At 45.3% G+C, this 16,317-nt stretch overlaps 1 protein-coding gene across 4 annotated transcripts in view; it reads left to right on the plus strand.

Moving 5' to 3' along the window:
• Positions 1–13,884, plus strand: part of nrcama (neuronal cell adhesion molecule a) — a 43,885-nt gene extending 30,001 nt beyond the window's left edge. The window contains exons 11-28 of one of the 4 annotated variants that reach the window (XM_061806976.1): positions 437–580; positions 656–767; positions 860–1,174; positions 1,245–1,369; positions 1,771–1,872; positions 1,955–2,152; positions 2,224–2,294; positions 2,678–2,903; positions 2,986–3,101; positions 3,440–3,647; positions 3,725–3,847; positions 3,922–4,098; positions 6,226–6,294; positions 8,164–8,286; positions 8,371–8,526; positions 8,770–8,901; positions 9,674–9,752; positions 11,015–13,884. In XM_061806976.1, the coding sequence (XP_061662960.1) occupies positions 437–580; positions 656–767; positions 860–1,174; positions 1,245–1,369; positions 1,771–1,872; positions 1,955–2,152; positions 2,224–2,294; positions 2,678–2,903; positions 2,986–3,101; positions 3,440–3,647; positions 3,725–3,847; positions 3,922–4,098; positions 6,226–6,294; positions 8,164–8,286; positions 8,371–8,526; positions 8,770–8,901; positions 9,674–9,752; positions 11,015–11,249 (2,711 nt within the window). In that variant the 3' untranslated portion in view covers positions 11,250–13,884. Of the gene's footprint in view, positions 1–436; positions 581–655; positions 768–859; positions 1,175–1,244; positions 1,370–1,770; positions 1,873–1,954; positions 2,153–2,223; positions 2,295–2,677; positions 2,904–2,985; positions 3,102–3,439; positions 3,648–3,724; positions 3,848–3,921; positions 4,099–6,225; positions 6,295–8,163; positions 8,287–8,370; positions 8,527–8,769; positions 8,902–9,673; positions 9,757–11,014 lie in introns of those variants that run through there. The other 3 variants (XM_061806977.1, XM_061806978.1, XR_009793047.1) reach the window with 3 other exon arrangements.
• The last annotated feature ends 2,433 nt before the right edge of the window (positions 13,885–16,317 follow it).

Here is a 16,317-nt window from a genome sequence, read left to right on the forward strand (position 1 = left end):
TTTTTCACGACGAACCGGGTCTCTTGGAAACTTCTGAAGGGTCAATCCATCCTAGCAACATCCGGCAATGCAACGAGCCTGCATTTTGGCTAACACGAAGGAACAAGGAGCTAGCTTCCCGCAGGTAAAACTAATAGAAACAAATGAGTCCATTTGCGGGCGGTCCCGCCCTGTACGTCACTTCCTGCTTCTTCTCGAAAACAAATCCCTCGAGAGGATTTTCATGGCGGGAGTGACAAAAAGCCATATACGTTAAAATCATGTTTTGTGGTGGAGAAAACGCATGGGTCCATGTCGGCTGCCGTTTTTTCATTAATAACATCCTAAAAATTATGCATTTCTTGACAGTGGCCCTTTAAAGTCCATGTACAAAAATGCACATAAACGAAATACAGTCGGGTACAGCTTTCCTGTTCTTGGGTCTTTAATTTGCCAGATGCTCCCGAAGACCACACCCGCAAGGTGGACGGCGACACGGTGATTCTGAGCCGTGTGCAGTCCGGGTCCAGTGCCGTTTACCAGTGCAACGCCTCCAATGAATTTGGCTACCTGATGGCCAACGCGTTTGTCAGCGTGCTCGGTAAGTCGGAAAAACTTCACTGTTGACGTGGACTTTCACAAAAACCTGATGGGCCTTTTGACTTCGGTCCTGTAGCTGAGCCCCCAAGGGTGCTCACTCCCCCCAACCAAGTGTACCAGGTCATCACCAACAGCCCCGCTTTACTCCACTGCGCCACTTTCGGCTCACCGATACCAACCATTACATGGTAAAAAAAACAAACCAAACCCAAAAACACACTCCGGACTGCCCTGAACTACCCAGAACAGTTCCAGTTCTTCATTGTATTTTTCTTTGCAGGTTTAAAGACAGTCAGATCAGCATCAAGAGTGGCGACCCCTACGTGATCCACGAGAACGGCACTCTGGAGATCAACGTGGCCCAGTCGCAAAACAGCGGCAAGTACACGTGCATCGCCACCAACAACCTGGGCATCAAGGAGAACCATGTCTTCCTGGAGGTGAAGGAACCCACCCGCATCCTGAAGCAGCCGGAGTACAAGGTGGTACAGCGGGGCATGAGCGCCGTCTTCGAATGCAAAGTCAAACACGACCCGTCCCTCGTCCCCACCGTGACCTGGCTCAAGAACAGCGGCGAGCTGCCCGACGACGAGAGGTGCGCCGATCGCGCCGTCTCTCCGGGGGGTGTGCGCACTTCGGTGAGGTGACGTCGCTCTGCTCGCCAGGTTCGAGGTGGACGCCGACAGTCTGACCATCAAAGACGTGACGGACGACGACGCGGGCACCTACACGTGCATCATGAACACCACCCTAGACCAGGACTCCGCCAGCGCCACGCTAACCGTCGTCGGTACTGCCGCGCTTTCTGTTCTTGCGCCCGCTACTCGATAATTGACGACTTTTCCTGCTTTTTCCTCTTCTTCTTCACTTATACTAACTTTGTGTACTCTACTCTTGATCCTTACTCTCTCAGAGGCTACTCCTACTCCAGCTATTGTCTACGGTAAAGAAAAACTGTCTACCGTGTAGTCATGAGACATCGTTTCAGACCCTTGAACTCTCATCCGCACATCACAATTTTTTATTGGGACGTGACTGTGCATGTGTGTCTAATAATTTTCATTTTACTTCATTTATTTATTTTTTAAAATTCTCATTCCTCACAGATAACTACCGGTACTCAATAAAAATTAAAAAAGCATCGTATATTCATCCCCCCGAGTAGTTCTAAGGAGTATCTGGTTTTTGCAGATATACCTGACCCGCCCATTGATCTGGAACTTAGTGACCAAACCGAGCGGAGTGTTCGGCTCACTTGGATCCCCGGCGATGAACACAACAGTCCCACACAAAGCATGTTTTGTTTTTTTCCAAAATTTTGATATTTAACTGTTTCACGTCGTAATATTACAACATGGTCATTTTCTTTCTCAAGAGTTTTTGATTCAGTTCGAGGATTTGCTGCACCGGCCCGGCGTCTGGGTCAACTTGACCGAGGTTGCCGGGACGAGCACCACGGCGCAACTCGACCTCTCGCCGCACGTCTACTACTCCTTCCGGGTTCTGGCGAAGAATCACGTGGGTTACAGCCAACCCAGCCAACCGTCACGCCAGTACAGAACCAACCCGGCGGGTAGGTACTGAACACAAATTTATTATTTAAAAGCTGCTTATGAATGGAGTCCGCTTTCTTTGGCGTTCCAGCCCCTGATGAGAATCCTTCAGATGTTCGTGGAGAAGGAACAGAACCCGGCAACCTTGTCATCTCCTGGAAAGTAAGCAAGGGGCTAAGGGGATTAGCAGGGTGGATGAAGTGGACTTGAGGATTTGGGGGTTAGTACATAGTACAAATGGCGACATCTGGTGGCAATGTAAAGTCAGGACAGACCCGAAGTACCTTCTTACGTAAATGCTACTCAAGCTGGATTGAGCTACGGAACCAACAATGAGTTCCATGAGGAAAACCTCATGACACACCACCAAACTATTGTAAATTGAAATAACAATGACCTCGCCTCGATCTAATCGCAAATATACAAACTGCGCACCATCGGCTGTCGAGTAGTGCATTCAGTATACGTGCCTGCAATGGATGGATGACCAAAAATATATTATTTAAGAATCATTTTCAGAGTAACAAAATAAAATGTCTGATTAGTCACTGACAGGATTCCAGTCAAACGGGCCCGGTTTGGAGTACAAGGTGCTGTGGAGACAGAGGGACGTGGATCAAGATTGGTCCTCCAAGACGGTGGCCAACGCGTCCCATTTCGTCGTGTCCGGAGTTCCCGTCTACGCCCCCTTCGAGATTAAAGTTCAGGCGTTGAACGACTACGGCAACGGGCCGGAGCCCGAAGTCGCGGTCGGATACTCCGGGGAAGACCGTGAGTGACCGGTTTCGGTTGTAATTTCTCACAAAATCGACAAAATCTCGGCTAACTGATTCCAACGTCGGCTGCTCTCCAGTGCCCTTGTCCGCCCCTGACGGCGTCCTGGTCATGGTCCACAACGGCACCGCGGCGGAAGTGCACTGGGAGCCGGTGTCTTCTAACTCGGTCCGCGGGAAACTGAAGGGCTACAAGGTACGTTTGGGACCTTGCCGGGAGGCCTTGAGCGGAGGAAGGCCGCCTGACGTGTGCCATCGCGCCGTAAACTTGACAGGTGGAGAGTCGTTCAAGGATTAACTGTCGCGCTCGACCCTGACACCCGAGGCTAAAATGTTTTTTCCAAGAGCGCACAGCGGGGTGTTTACGCAATGATGGGTGGCTTGCAGACACAAATGTCACGGGCAGGCTAACAAAGCACGGACAGACAAATTATAGTCATAACCTCGCAGAAACATTTAACGCTCTGCTAGATCTTGCACTCAAGCCACTGAGTCCTGAGAACCGGAATAGCCTCAAAATATCGTTTCACGCAGGTGTACTACCGTCGCGAACGAGGCTTGGATGAGACTGAGCGGGATCAAAACGCGCAAGAGCAAGTTCTGACCATCAGCGGGAACCAGACCGGGGGACGTCTGCCGGTCCTGCAACCGTACAGCCTCTACAACGTCTTCATCAGGGTCCTGAACAGCAAAGGGGAAAGTCCTCAGAGTCAGGAGAAGCAGTTTGAAACACCCGAGGGAGGTGCGTACGCACTATTTAGACTTTTTAAAAACATGTATTTAGCATTAATATAAGCAAACTGTCCTCTTCGGATTTAGTTCCAGGACCACCCTCGTTTCTTAACATCTTGAATCCCGGTTTGGACTCGCTTACTCTGGAATGGGGCCCACCGCTGAACAAAAACGGACGCCTGATCGGATACACGCTGAAATACCGGCCAGGTACGAGCAGCCAGTTAGCGTGTATGCAAATCATCAAAATATGTCCGTTCTTGATTTTCTCGCATCTTTCTCAGTCAGCAATACCACCGAAGCGGGTCCGGTCAAGGTCATGGAGTTTCTGGTCAACGAGACCACCGTGACGCTGGACAATTTGAACTCCAGCGTGCTGTACAAGTTCGACCTGAGCGCAAAGACCATCAAGGGCCCCGGTGCCGAGGTCACCAAAGAGGCCTCCCCCCTTGTGGAAACCAGTGAGTGCGCTCAGAACCTTAGCGTCGCAATTACACGAGCCTAATTACGAAATCCGAGTAGTACGACGTCCTGCAGCACTCGAGATCCGTTCTCGCCCCCTCTGAAGCTCATACATGGCTTTTTGTAACTCCCGCCATGAAAATCCTCTCGAGGGATTTGTTTTCGAGAGGAAACAGGAAGTGACGTACCGGGCAAGTAGCGCGCTCAAGTGGACTCGTTTGTTCCTGTTAGTTTTACCTGCGGGAAGCTAGCTCGTTGTTCCTTCGTGTTAGCCAAAATGCAGGCTCGTTGCATTGCCGGTTGTTGCTCGAACGCTCGTGAGGATGGATTTACCCTTCAGAAGTTTCCAAGAGACCCGGTTCGTCGTGAAAAATGGATTGCACGGGTGCAAAGGACGAGAGCTTCGTGGGTTCGCTATACAGCGACAAAAAAAAAAAAAAAAGAATAGTTTTGGGGGGGACCGCGTAATTCGTCTCTCATAACGTAACAAAAAGATCTGCGTACACACGACAGGGATGTTAAATGTGCCCATGTGCGCGTCGGACGGCTTCCGGGTCGGGCTCGCCGGCGAAGGCTGCCGCGTCGTGCCTCGCAGACGAGCACGGCTTGGCCGGGACGGCTCCTTCATACTGTCTGAGAGTCTGTCGTTAGTTAGAAGTGAGCCGCATATCATCTAAATATGGCTCGAAACAACAGGGTAATCTTGCTCGGTTGTGAGATGTTCTCTTCTTCGGAAAGAGCTTTCGTGTCTGAAGGGGCGTGTTCGTCTCCCATAGCAGGGGCCACAGCGTGTTTTCATTGGCGGATGTCCAGGATGACGTCACGGGCAGGAGATGCAGCCAATACGGCGACCGCTTGGATGTCGAATGAGGCTTTCGCAACTTTGCGCAGGGATGACGCGCTCTCCGCTCACATTTATTTTTCCATATGGATATTGAAGTGAATAATGTTCTATGTATTTTTCATTTCACGATCTATTTTAGAATGTTTATAGGGATGACACTTGACCTTTAAAATCAGATAGAAATAGAGGAGAGTGTTGTATGATCTTTGAAGAAATTAATACCGTGAAAAGAATAAGCCATAATCGTATTGGGTTTAAATGTGTGGCAAAATGTATTACGTGGCTAAGTATTGCATTTCTGTTTCATATTCACGCGTGAGCTTCAATAACTCAAATATACTTGCTAATATACTGCTAAATTTCTGTACGCTTCATGCTATGTAGTTTTGTGGCTTTTATTCTCACACTAATAAATACATGCATGTACCGTAATTTCCGGCCTACAAGCCGCAACTTTTTTCACACGCTTTCAACCCTGCGGTTTATGTGGTGATGCGGTGCTAGCGTTAGCGCAGTGCTAGTATGAGTACGGCGCCAGCATTAGCGCACCTGGTTATTAACACACCTCCTTATTAGCCTCGGTACACAGAAAGAGTTTAACGCTAGCGCCGCGCTAACGCTAGCCTGCGCTAATGCTAGCCGGCGCTAATGCTAGCTAGCGTTAAACTCTTTCTGTGTACCGAGGGTTATAAATCGGTGCGCTCTGAAGGCCGGGAATTGCGGTAGATGCGTTGCCGCACTAACAGCGCTTCAGAACAGAGGTGAGCAAAATAGGACCTGCGGGCCGCATGCGGCCCCGCTAATTCTTTTGGAGAGTCCTGAATTTACTGGATTCAGAATCCACTGCATCTAACCCCAAAATTGGTGAATTCAGATGTATATCTCCTTTTTTTGTATTTAAATGTTGAGAGTGAATTCCATATATGGAGTCATAAAATTCATCACTTCTTACAAGAAGTCACTTGCGATGGGCTCCAGCTCATCGATTACCTTTGTAAGGATAAGCCGCAAAGAAAATAGATTCGCCGATGCACAATTTGAAATATTTAACATTCACTTTTTTTTTTTTTATCCACATTGACAAATGACTCGACGCATCTGTTTGTTATATATAATCAAATTTGGCCCTTGAGCGCAAAAGTTTGCACACCCCTGCAAAATGAAACCGTGACACTTTCCGTCCGGCGCTGACCGCGTGCCCGAGTGCCCGAGTGCTCTCGAACCTCAGCATGTCGACGGTGGCTTTCTTTGTGTTGTCTCACTCTTTTCCGTGTCCTTTCAGGCCCCACCGAGCCCCCTCCTCACCCAACCTCCCCCGCCACTCAGTCTGCGCACCCCCCGCTTCACAAGGGTACACGGCGTTCCCTATTTATCCTTTTGTCACATCAGATGAAATAATTTGTTTTGTGGCTCTTTGGAATTCAAATCCACCAACTTTAATTGACAATAATCAAAACTACACTAATCATAAAAAAAATATGGATATTGGACTTTTGAGTGAAATTTCAGGATGAACTTGAAATTGCTTTTTTACCTTTTCGGGTGAACGTTATCGGACCGTCTTTCAACTATTGACCAACTTTTAAATATTTCAGTAATTTTTGGTCAAATTGCTGTTTTCCAACAAGGAGCTCAACGGCAAAATTCACAATTTCACAATGTCTCGTTCTTTCATTTTAATAATTAATTAATAACTATAATAAAAATTAGAATTATTACATTGTTATACCGTATCGTTCGTTTTCTTTCAGCTTCTCCAGTTAGGGGTCGCCACAGAGTGTCATCTTTTTCTGTCTATTTAGTTTTATTGTTATATATGATTAAAATTAATTACTTAAGAACCATAATAATTATTATAATTATTACATTGTTATATCATTTGTTTTCTTTCGGTTTGTCCCATTAGGGGTCGCCACAGCGTGTCAGCTTTTTCCATCTATTTAGTATTATTGTTATGTATTATTGAAATTAATTAATTAATAGCCATAACAATAATTATAATTATTGTATTGTGATATCGTTTGTTTTCTTTTGGCTTGTCCCGTAAGGGGTCGCCACAGCGTGTCATCTTTTTCCATTTATTATTTATAATGTTATATATTATAAAAATTAATTAATTAATAACCATAATAATTATTATAACGATTACATTGTTATATCATTTGTTTTCTTCCGGCTTGTCCCATTAGGGGTCGCCACAGCGTGTCATTTTTCCATCTATTTAGTTTTATTGTTATATATTATTAAAATTAATTAATTAAAAGCCATAACAATAATTATAATTATTGTATTGTTATATCTTTCGTTTTCTTTCGGCTTGTCCCGTTTGGGGTCGCCACAGCGTGTCATCTTTTTATATAAATATGAAGTAATGTGTAAAGGTCCTGAAATTTCACCTTTGAGCTGAATATTCATTCAACTTTCGAGATGTGTGGGTCACCTCCACAAATTTCTGATCCTGCGGCGAGAAGTGAGTTTTCAAAAATAATTTGGATGCGAAGCGTTGGCCTCGCAGTTCCGAGGTCCCGGGTTGGATCCCGGACCCGCCCGTGTGGTATTTGCATGTTCTCCCCGTGCCTGCGTGGGTTTTCTCCGGGCACACCGGTTTCCTTCCACGTTCCAAAAACATGCAACATTAATTGGACCCTCTAAATTGCCCCTAGGTGGGATTGTGCTCTGCGATTGGCTGGCAACCAGTTCAGGGTGTACCCCGCCTCCTGCCCAAGGACAGCCGAGATAGGCTCCAGCGCTCCCTGCGACCCTCGTGAGGATAAGCGGCTAAAAAAATGGACAGATGGATGGAATTTGGACTCGTCACGAACAAGTCGTGTTTTTACTCAAGTGTATTTGTAAACATTGTCTAATGCTAGCCGAATAATTACCAACATGGTTTTATTATGTTATTATAGTATTATGATACAATATTTTATTCTCCCACGAATAAAATACATGTACGTACCGTAATTTCTGGCCGGCAACCTTTTTTTTTTTTCCACACGCTTTCAACCTTGAGGTTCATGCGGTGATGCGGCGCTAGCGTTAGCGCGGCGCTAGCGCCAGCGCACCTGGTTGTTTTTATTGGCGTGAGCAGAGAGGTTTGGGGGTGACTCTACACTGCACACGTAGACTCTTGGAACTTTTTTCGAGAAGAAGTATACAGTAACAGCATTTTGGAATAAAAGTGTATATTTTTTTCCCCCTCTTCCTGTGATGTACTTAGCGCCCTCCGTAGCCCCCGTCTTCGGCATAGTGAACACATCCGTGTCGGAGGAATGCGCGCTGATCACGTGGGAATACTTTGGACACCATAAGAATATTTACGTGGAGTACACGGTCGAAAACAGTAAGGCTCACGCCGGTGCGATTTCCAACGCGAGTGCCGGGAAGTCAACGTCTCTCCTCTCCGCCCAACAATTCTCGATTTCAGGTAAAGAGGACTGGAAAAAGGAGTCGGTAAACGGCTCTCGCTCGCATATTTTGAAAGGGTTAAAGCCGGGGACGGCCTATAGGGTGCGCGTGGTAGCTCGAGACCCCGCCGGGCCGACGCTCCACAGCACGAGCGAAGAGGTGGTGACGGTGCCAGGTGAGGCGGCATGCCTCGGCGTCGTACTCCTTCCTCTCATTTAGTCCCATCAATCATTTCAGAACTTTGCTTCTCACTCGTGTACCCGCATGTCAAGTCGCACGAAAGCGAGTTTCACCTTCCCGCTCTTGCTCCCTCTCATTTCCTTTATTTCTGTTGGTCATCCACATCAGCGCCGACGAGTACTTCAAAGATTGCCGTGTGCGGTATTCCCGACCGGGTTCATCTTTCGTGCGTTTGCAGCCGTGGCCAGTCGGGACGTGGACATCGCCACCCAAGGCTGGTTCATCGGGCTGATGTGCGCCATCGCTCTCCTCATCCTGGTGCTCCTCATCGTCTGCTTCATCAAGAGGAACAAGGGGGGGAAATACCCAGGTACTCACATACACGTCATTTATCTACCCCGAGTATATGCTCCAATGGACCTTTCCGATGGCGATCTTGAGCTCCGCCCCCTTAGCCATGTCCAAATAGCTTCGAACAGAACATGTTTGAATGTTCGCTTCTCTGTCGCGTATTCCAGATAATATCGGGGTGTGTTTTTTGCCAAATGCGTCAGACTTGTCCAAAAGAGTTCGACAGAGAGGTCTCAAGTATTTCACGCAAGGATATGTGCAACGGAATTAAGATTTTGGACGGAGCAGGAAGCAATGTCAGAGTTGCAGCGAAACGTTGCCGCCTCACAAACTTTATATTGAAATCCAACAGGATAAAATAGTGGAATCGTACTGCGCATGTAAAGCAGGGTGAGTACTTTTTACTTGCCTAGTGTTTGTTGATATTGTCCATATTTAGTTGTACGTGCGCTCTTCCGCTAGCCTTAATCCATCGTAGACACTTCGTCAACTGCGTTTTAGGCTTTGGAAATTGAATCAACCGAGCAGGATATCTTTCATCAGAATTGCACGTTCCCCAAACGCATCTGAGGACCATTTCCTTCATAACATCAACTTTTCCAAGCGCACACTACTGACAACCAGCATTGCTTGTGGGGCAATACGGCGAGAGGGGGTTGAGACAATCTGATTGGCTATTATTGCCCGAGTGATTGACAGCTCAGAAAGGTCCATTGACAGGAATAAAACGCAAAAGCGCTCTAAAACGCAATCGCAATGCCATTGATTTGAATCGCGTGCGCGATCCATAGTGAAAGAGAAAGAAGAAGCCCACCAAGACCCGGAGATCCAACCCATGAAGGAGGACGACGGCACGTTCGGAGAGTACAGGTGAGAGGAGTTCTTCTTCTTCTTTCCCGTTGGTAACGTCCTCGCCTAACGCGATTATTTGCACATAGAACGTTCGGTGACGCGACCGAGACGCTCTCGTCGCCGGACTCCGATGCCAAACAGAACGCGGGAGGCAAGACCAAATCCAAACCAAACCTAACAAACATCTTATGAACACATTTTTAAAAAGCACATTATTTGTCCACTCAAACACATTTAACGCCATTAACTCCCATCTATTTTATTAGTTAGTTGTCTTTCCTGGCTCTTTCTCATCCTTGCGCTAAAACACTGGTGTCAAACTCGAGGTCCGGGGGCCAAATCTGGTCCGCCGTATGTTTCCATGTGGCCCCCGAAGGCAAATCATGTGCGACGACTTCTGTGATTCTTTTTCAAATCTGTACCAAAATTTAATACCGCCATATCCAATGAGATACTGGAAGCAGTTTTGTGCTGCCAAACATGAACAATGGTTGAAAAACAAATTAACTTTGATTTCTGATTCCAAAACTACCGATATTCGCGGCCTACAGAGCGCACCTGGTTATAAGCCTCGGTGCACAGAAAGAGTTTAACGTTAGCGTGGCGCACCTGGTAAAACGCCGCGGTACACAGAAAGAGTTTAATGAGTTGAATGTTAGCTAGCTGAATGCTAACATCGTGTGAAATGCCATAGATGGGCTAGAGGAAATTAGCCGTGATTGGACTAGACCAGGCGTTGGCCTCACAGTTCCAAGGACCCGGGTTCGATCCCGGCCCCGTCTGTGTGGAGTTTGCATGTTCTCCCCGTGCCTGCCTGGCTTTTCTCCGGGCAGTCTGGTTTCCTAACTAAACCATCAGGCAACTCCTAGTTTCACGTTTAATCATAGCATGCAATTTTGTCTCAGCTAGCTAGCTGAATGCTAACATAATGTGAAATGCCATAGATGGGCTAAAGGAAATGAGCCTTGATGGAACTAAACCATCAGACGACTCCTCGTTTCATGTTTGATCATAGCATGTCATTTTGTCTCAGCTAGCTAGCTGAATGCTAACATAATGTGAAATGCCATAGATGGGCTAAAGGAAATGAGCCTTGATGGAACTAAACCATCAGACGACTCCTAGTTTCATGTTTAATCATAGCACGTAATTTTGTCTCAGCTAGCTAGCTAGCTGAATGCTAACATAATGTGAAATGCCATAGATGGGCTAAAAGAAATTAGCCTCGATGGAACTCCTCCTAGTTTCACGCACATTTCCCAACCGTTGTCGGCTCACAGTGACACGGAGGACCACAAGCCGCTGAAGGGCAGCCGGACGCCGTCCAACGGCACGGTGCGGCGCGACGAGAGCGACGACAGCCTGGTGGACTACGGGGAGGGCGGGGACGGCCAGTTCAACGAGGACGGCTCCTTCATCGGCCAGTACAGCGGCAAGAAGGAGAAGGACACGCACGAGGGCAACGAGAGCTCCGAGGCGCCGTCGCCCGTCAACGCCATGAACTCCTTCGTCTAACGAACCCCGTCGTCCGCGGGCACCTTAACTTTGACCGCAGCGGTTGATCACCACGGCAACCTGTCACCGAGGACGCCCCCCCCCCCCCCGTCATCCCCTTCCGCCCCGACACCGTCGCACCTCCTGAGCAAACTCGCCGACGACGGACACCGACCCGCAGAAGGTGCCGGAGGAACGACTTTTCGAGAGAAGCAATACAGAGAAAGGAAGGCTTCAGGAGCTTTGGCCGTACGCGTGTGTGTGTGGGGGGGGATGGGTTCACGGTTTGATATCCTTTGCTAACCATTTCTGCACAACCGCAACGCATCCGCACGTGCGCCGAATCACACATTAACTGCATGGAGTCGACGGCGACCACGGGAAGCCGGCTGAGGTTGGACCTCCCGAAGCGGACAAATGCGACGGCGGAAAAAACAAAAATATTTAGTGTACAGCTATAGCGAGTCCCTGTGAAGTGAAAATACACGTTTGTATATCTGAAGCGCCGCAAAGATGAATGTTGTCCGCGACCTCGCCGAACATGAATAATCGGCGGCGTGTAAAATGAGGCTTCGAAGTAGTGAGAAATCAAACTAGCCGTTCGCTCCGCTACGCCGTACGCGCCGTTAGCGCACCCTAGCTAACTCGCTCTAGTAGATTTCCGACGGCTTGTAAAATGCTACATCAGCTAGCATTTCGCTTATGTCTGCACAGTGAAAATCGTTGGACTTTAGGTTCGCCTTCTCGACGTGATACGAATGCGTTAGCGGGCAACAACGAGGCACTCGAAAAAGGTTCCGCACCGACACGGAGCACTGGACGGGGAAGTGTCCACATGCAGACTTTTATAAACTCAAAAAAACTCCCCCTTACTAGCTAAACCGCCTTCCTATGCATGACGTGCACGCACTCGTGGCGTACAACGAGGCACTCGTATATTACCCGTAAGATTGATGCGTTTTTGCGAAGTAGGCGTAGCTAGCTAGCTAATTGCTAATGTGAATCATATACGGCGCGTCACGCGGTGCCATTTTAGCCAAGCCCAAAACTTATTTTAAAAAAGTCATTGACTCTATATTTCCATAATTCAGGAATACATTTTTCCCGGTATTTGGACATTTTCAAAAATTAATCTTCAAACTTGTATGATCTATTTGAAGCAAATCACCAAATTCACTTTACAGGGTCGACTATTGTTAATTCGTGTGAAATATGGATTATGTATACTCGCAGGGAGCTCCGACTTCTTTTTTTTTTTAATGATTGAATAGGTGAACATACATATTTGTTGTACCTTCTGAGATCTAGTGCACTGGTGTCAAACTCAAGGCCCGGGGGCCCAGAATCGGCCCGGCACGTGATTTTACGTGGCCCGCGGAGCCAAATCTAGAGTGTCAATTTACATGATTCTTGCAAAATGTGTACCAAAATTTCAAATTGGCAATGTCATAAATGATGATGTTGAGATGTTACAAGCATTTTTGCTAGTTGAAAAACACATTGATTCCAAAACTAGTTCATAAATTGAAAATGTAAATGTGATTCAACATTTTTATGGTTTCACAGTCTCAACGGCTCCTGATGAGGGAAGCCGGAATGTCAATGCGGCCCGCGAGGAAAATTGAGTTTGACGCCCCGGATCTAGTGGAAGGGCTTTGTGGAATTGTTCTGCCTCTCAACATACGTCACTGGCATAAAACATAATTGGTCATTTTCATGTAATATGATCAATAGCAGTAAAAATGTTTGAAAAAAACAGATTTGTAAAAATCTCCTTTGCTGAAACAGCCACACTTAAATTACTATTATTACAGTTATCGATGATGTAAAATTGTAAGGTGCCCATTGGTGCCCGACTGAAATATATTTTTATAAAGACAAAAATACATAATGGTAAAGAGGATACAAGTTCATACTTGATCATAACTACTCATTAAACCCGCCGCACTCTTGTTTTTGTGCAACTGTAATAACGGTAAAGACAAATTGATGCATTTTTCATATCATTTCATGGCTGCCTCGTGCCTCATCCTGCTGCGTCGGCGCACAGAACCCTCTGGTGCATTGCAACACTTCACGGTAAAGACAGCTTTACAAAGGGGGAGTATTTGTAAAATAAGCAATAAATTAATAAAAGCAACTCTGAAGACATTAAAACGCCCTCGTTAGTTTTCATGGGGGGGGGGCATACCTTAGAGCACAGGTATCAAACTCAAGGCCCGGGGGCCGGATGCGGCACGCCACGTGATTTTATGTGGCCCGCGACGGCAACTCCTGTGAATCAACTTCCGTGATTTTTGTCAAATCTGGACCAAAATTTTTAAATTGTCCTATCAAAAAATGATGATGTTGAGATATTGCAAGCATTTTTGTGTTACCAAACATCAACAATAGTTGAAAAACACATTATCCTTGATTTCTGGTTCCAAAACTAGTTGATCAATTTTAATGCGTAAATATGATAATAACTACAACGTGGCCCGTGATAGGAATGACTTTGACACCCCTGCTTTACAGTATATTCATTAATGTAATTGGCATCTTCCAAAAACTTTGCAAATTATGAAATATCTATCGGACACCTAGTAAACTTTATTTCAAGACAATTACGAGTGATGCATAAGTGTCTTTACCGTTATTAATCAAATTATATGAAAATGACCCCCCACCACCCAAAAATCTGTTTTTTTTTGGGGGGGGGGCAGTGAGGTTAAATCATATGGAGCCCCTAAAGGGACATTGAAGAAAAAAAACTTACTGGATTCTCATTGTAATGAGTAAGTTATTCATTATAATGAGTAACTTACTCATTACAATGAGAAAGATTCTCATTGTAATGAGTAACTTTGTCATTGTAATGAGTAACTTACATTACAATGAGTAAGTTACTCATTTTAACTCATGAGTAAGTTACTCATTACAATGAGAGTGTCGAAAAATGGCTACCGATGGGTCCTAGCTTATTTACCTGATAGCGGTAGCTTCCTACGGAGCCCCTAAAGGGACATTGAAAAAAAAAATGGTTTCTCATTGTAATGAGTAAGTTACTCATTGTAATGAGTAACTTTCTCATTGCAATGAGTAACTTACCGCTTGCAGGTAACACAATGCTCGATTTTACGAAGTCCTTAAAGGGACATTGAAAAAAAAAAAAAAACAAATTGGTTTCTCATTGTAATGGGTAACTTTGTCGTTGCAACGAGTAACTTACTCATTACAATGACAATTGTAATGAGTAAGTTACTCATTGTAACTCATGAGTAAGTTACTCATTACAATGAAAGTCGAAAACCAGCTGCCTGTGTCCTATCTTATTTACCTGCTAGCGGTAGCTTCCTGCGTTCAGGTAATCGTAGCTTATTTACCTGCTCGCGGTAGCTTCCGAGATAAGGATTAAGGGTCTTTTATAGATGCACACATGCAATGAACTAATTACTCATTACAATGAGAAGGTTTCTCATTACAATGAGAAACTTACTCATTAGTAAGTTAGTCATTACAATGGGAGTGTTGAAAAACGGCTACCGAGGCGTCATAGCTTATTTACTACCTGCTAGCGATAGGGTCCTGCCTTCAGGTAGTCGGAGCTTATTTACCTGCTCGCGGCAGCTTCCCTGAATAAGGGTCTTTTTGCAATGGACAAGTTACTCATTACAATGAGAAACTTGCTCATTACAATGAGAGTGTCGAAAACCGGCTGCCAATGGGTCATAGCCCTTTTACCTGCTAGCAGTAGCTTCCTGTGTTCAGGTAGTCGTAGCTTATTTACCTGCTAGCGGTAGATTCTTGGATAAGGAATTAGGGTCTTTCATACACGCACACATGCAATGGACAAGTTACTCATTACAATAAGAAAGTTTCTCATTACAATGAGAAACCAGTTTTTTTCAATGTCCCTCATGAGTTACAATGAGTAACTTACACATAAATAAGTTACTTGTAAAAGTTTCAATGTCCCTTTAGTAGGCTCCGTACATGAGGGACATTGGAAAAAAAAATACGAGCTGGTTTCTCATTGTAATGAGAAACTAGTCCATTGCACGTGTGCATGTATTAAAGACCCTTATTCCTTACTCAGGAAGCTACCGCGAGCAAATAAATAAGCTACGACTACCTGAACGCAGGAAGGATGTTACTCATTACAATGAATAACTTACTCATTACAATGAGAAACCAGGTTTTTTTTCAATGTCCCTTTAGGGGCTCCGTAGGAAGCTACGGCTTGCAGGTAAATACGCTAGGACCCATAGGTAGCCGTTTTTCGACACTCTCATTGTAATGAGTAACTTACTCATGAGTTACAATAAGTAAGTTACTTATTACAACGACTAACTTACTTTTTACAATGGCAAAGTTACTCATTAAAATGAGAAAGCTTCTCATTACAATGAGTAACCAGTTAGTGGGTTTATTTCAATGTCCCTTTAGGAGGCTCCATACTCATGAGTTAACAATGAGTAACTTACTCATGAGTAATGAGTCATTGTAATAAGTAACTTACTCATGATTTACAATGAGTAAGTTACTCATTACAACGACTAACTTACTTTTTACAATGGCAAAGTTACTCATTAAAATGAGAAAGCTTCTCATTGCAATGAGTAACCAGTTAGTGTTTTTTTTTCAATGTCCCTTTCGGGGGCTCCATACTCATGAGTTAACAATGAGTAACTTACTCATGAGTAATGAGTCATTGTAATGAGTAACTTACTCATGATTTACAATGAGTAAGTTACTCATTACAACGACTAACTTACTCTTTACAATAGCAAAGTTACTCATTAAAATGAGAAAGCTTCTCATTGCAATGAGTAACCAGTTAGTGTTTTTTTTTCAATGTCCCTTTCGGGGGCTCCATACTCATGAGTTACAATGAGTAACTTACTCATGAGTAATGGGTCATTGTAATGAGTAACTTACTCATTACAATGAGAAACCAGTTAGTTGTTTTTTTTTTTTTTTTTTTTTCAATGTCCCTTTAGGGGCTCCGTAAAATGGAGTACCGCGTTACGGCAACCATTACATGAGATCGTGCAGCTGTACCTAATGTTATGACTGGTGATGTACATTTATTGATCACTTTAAAATA

The sequence above is a fragment of the Syngnathoides biaculeatus genome, chromosome 20 (assembly GCF_019802595.1).
Source record: "Syngnathoides biaculeatus isolate LvHL_M chromosome 20, ASM1980259v1, whole genome shotgun sequence".
Lineage (NCBI taxonomy): Eukaryota > Metazoa > Chordata > Actinopteri > Syngnathiformes > Syngnathidae > Syngnathoides > Syngnathoides biaculeatus.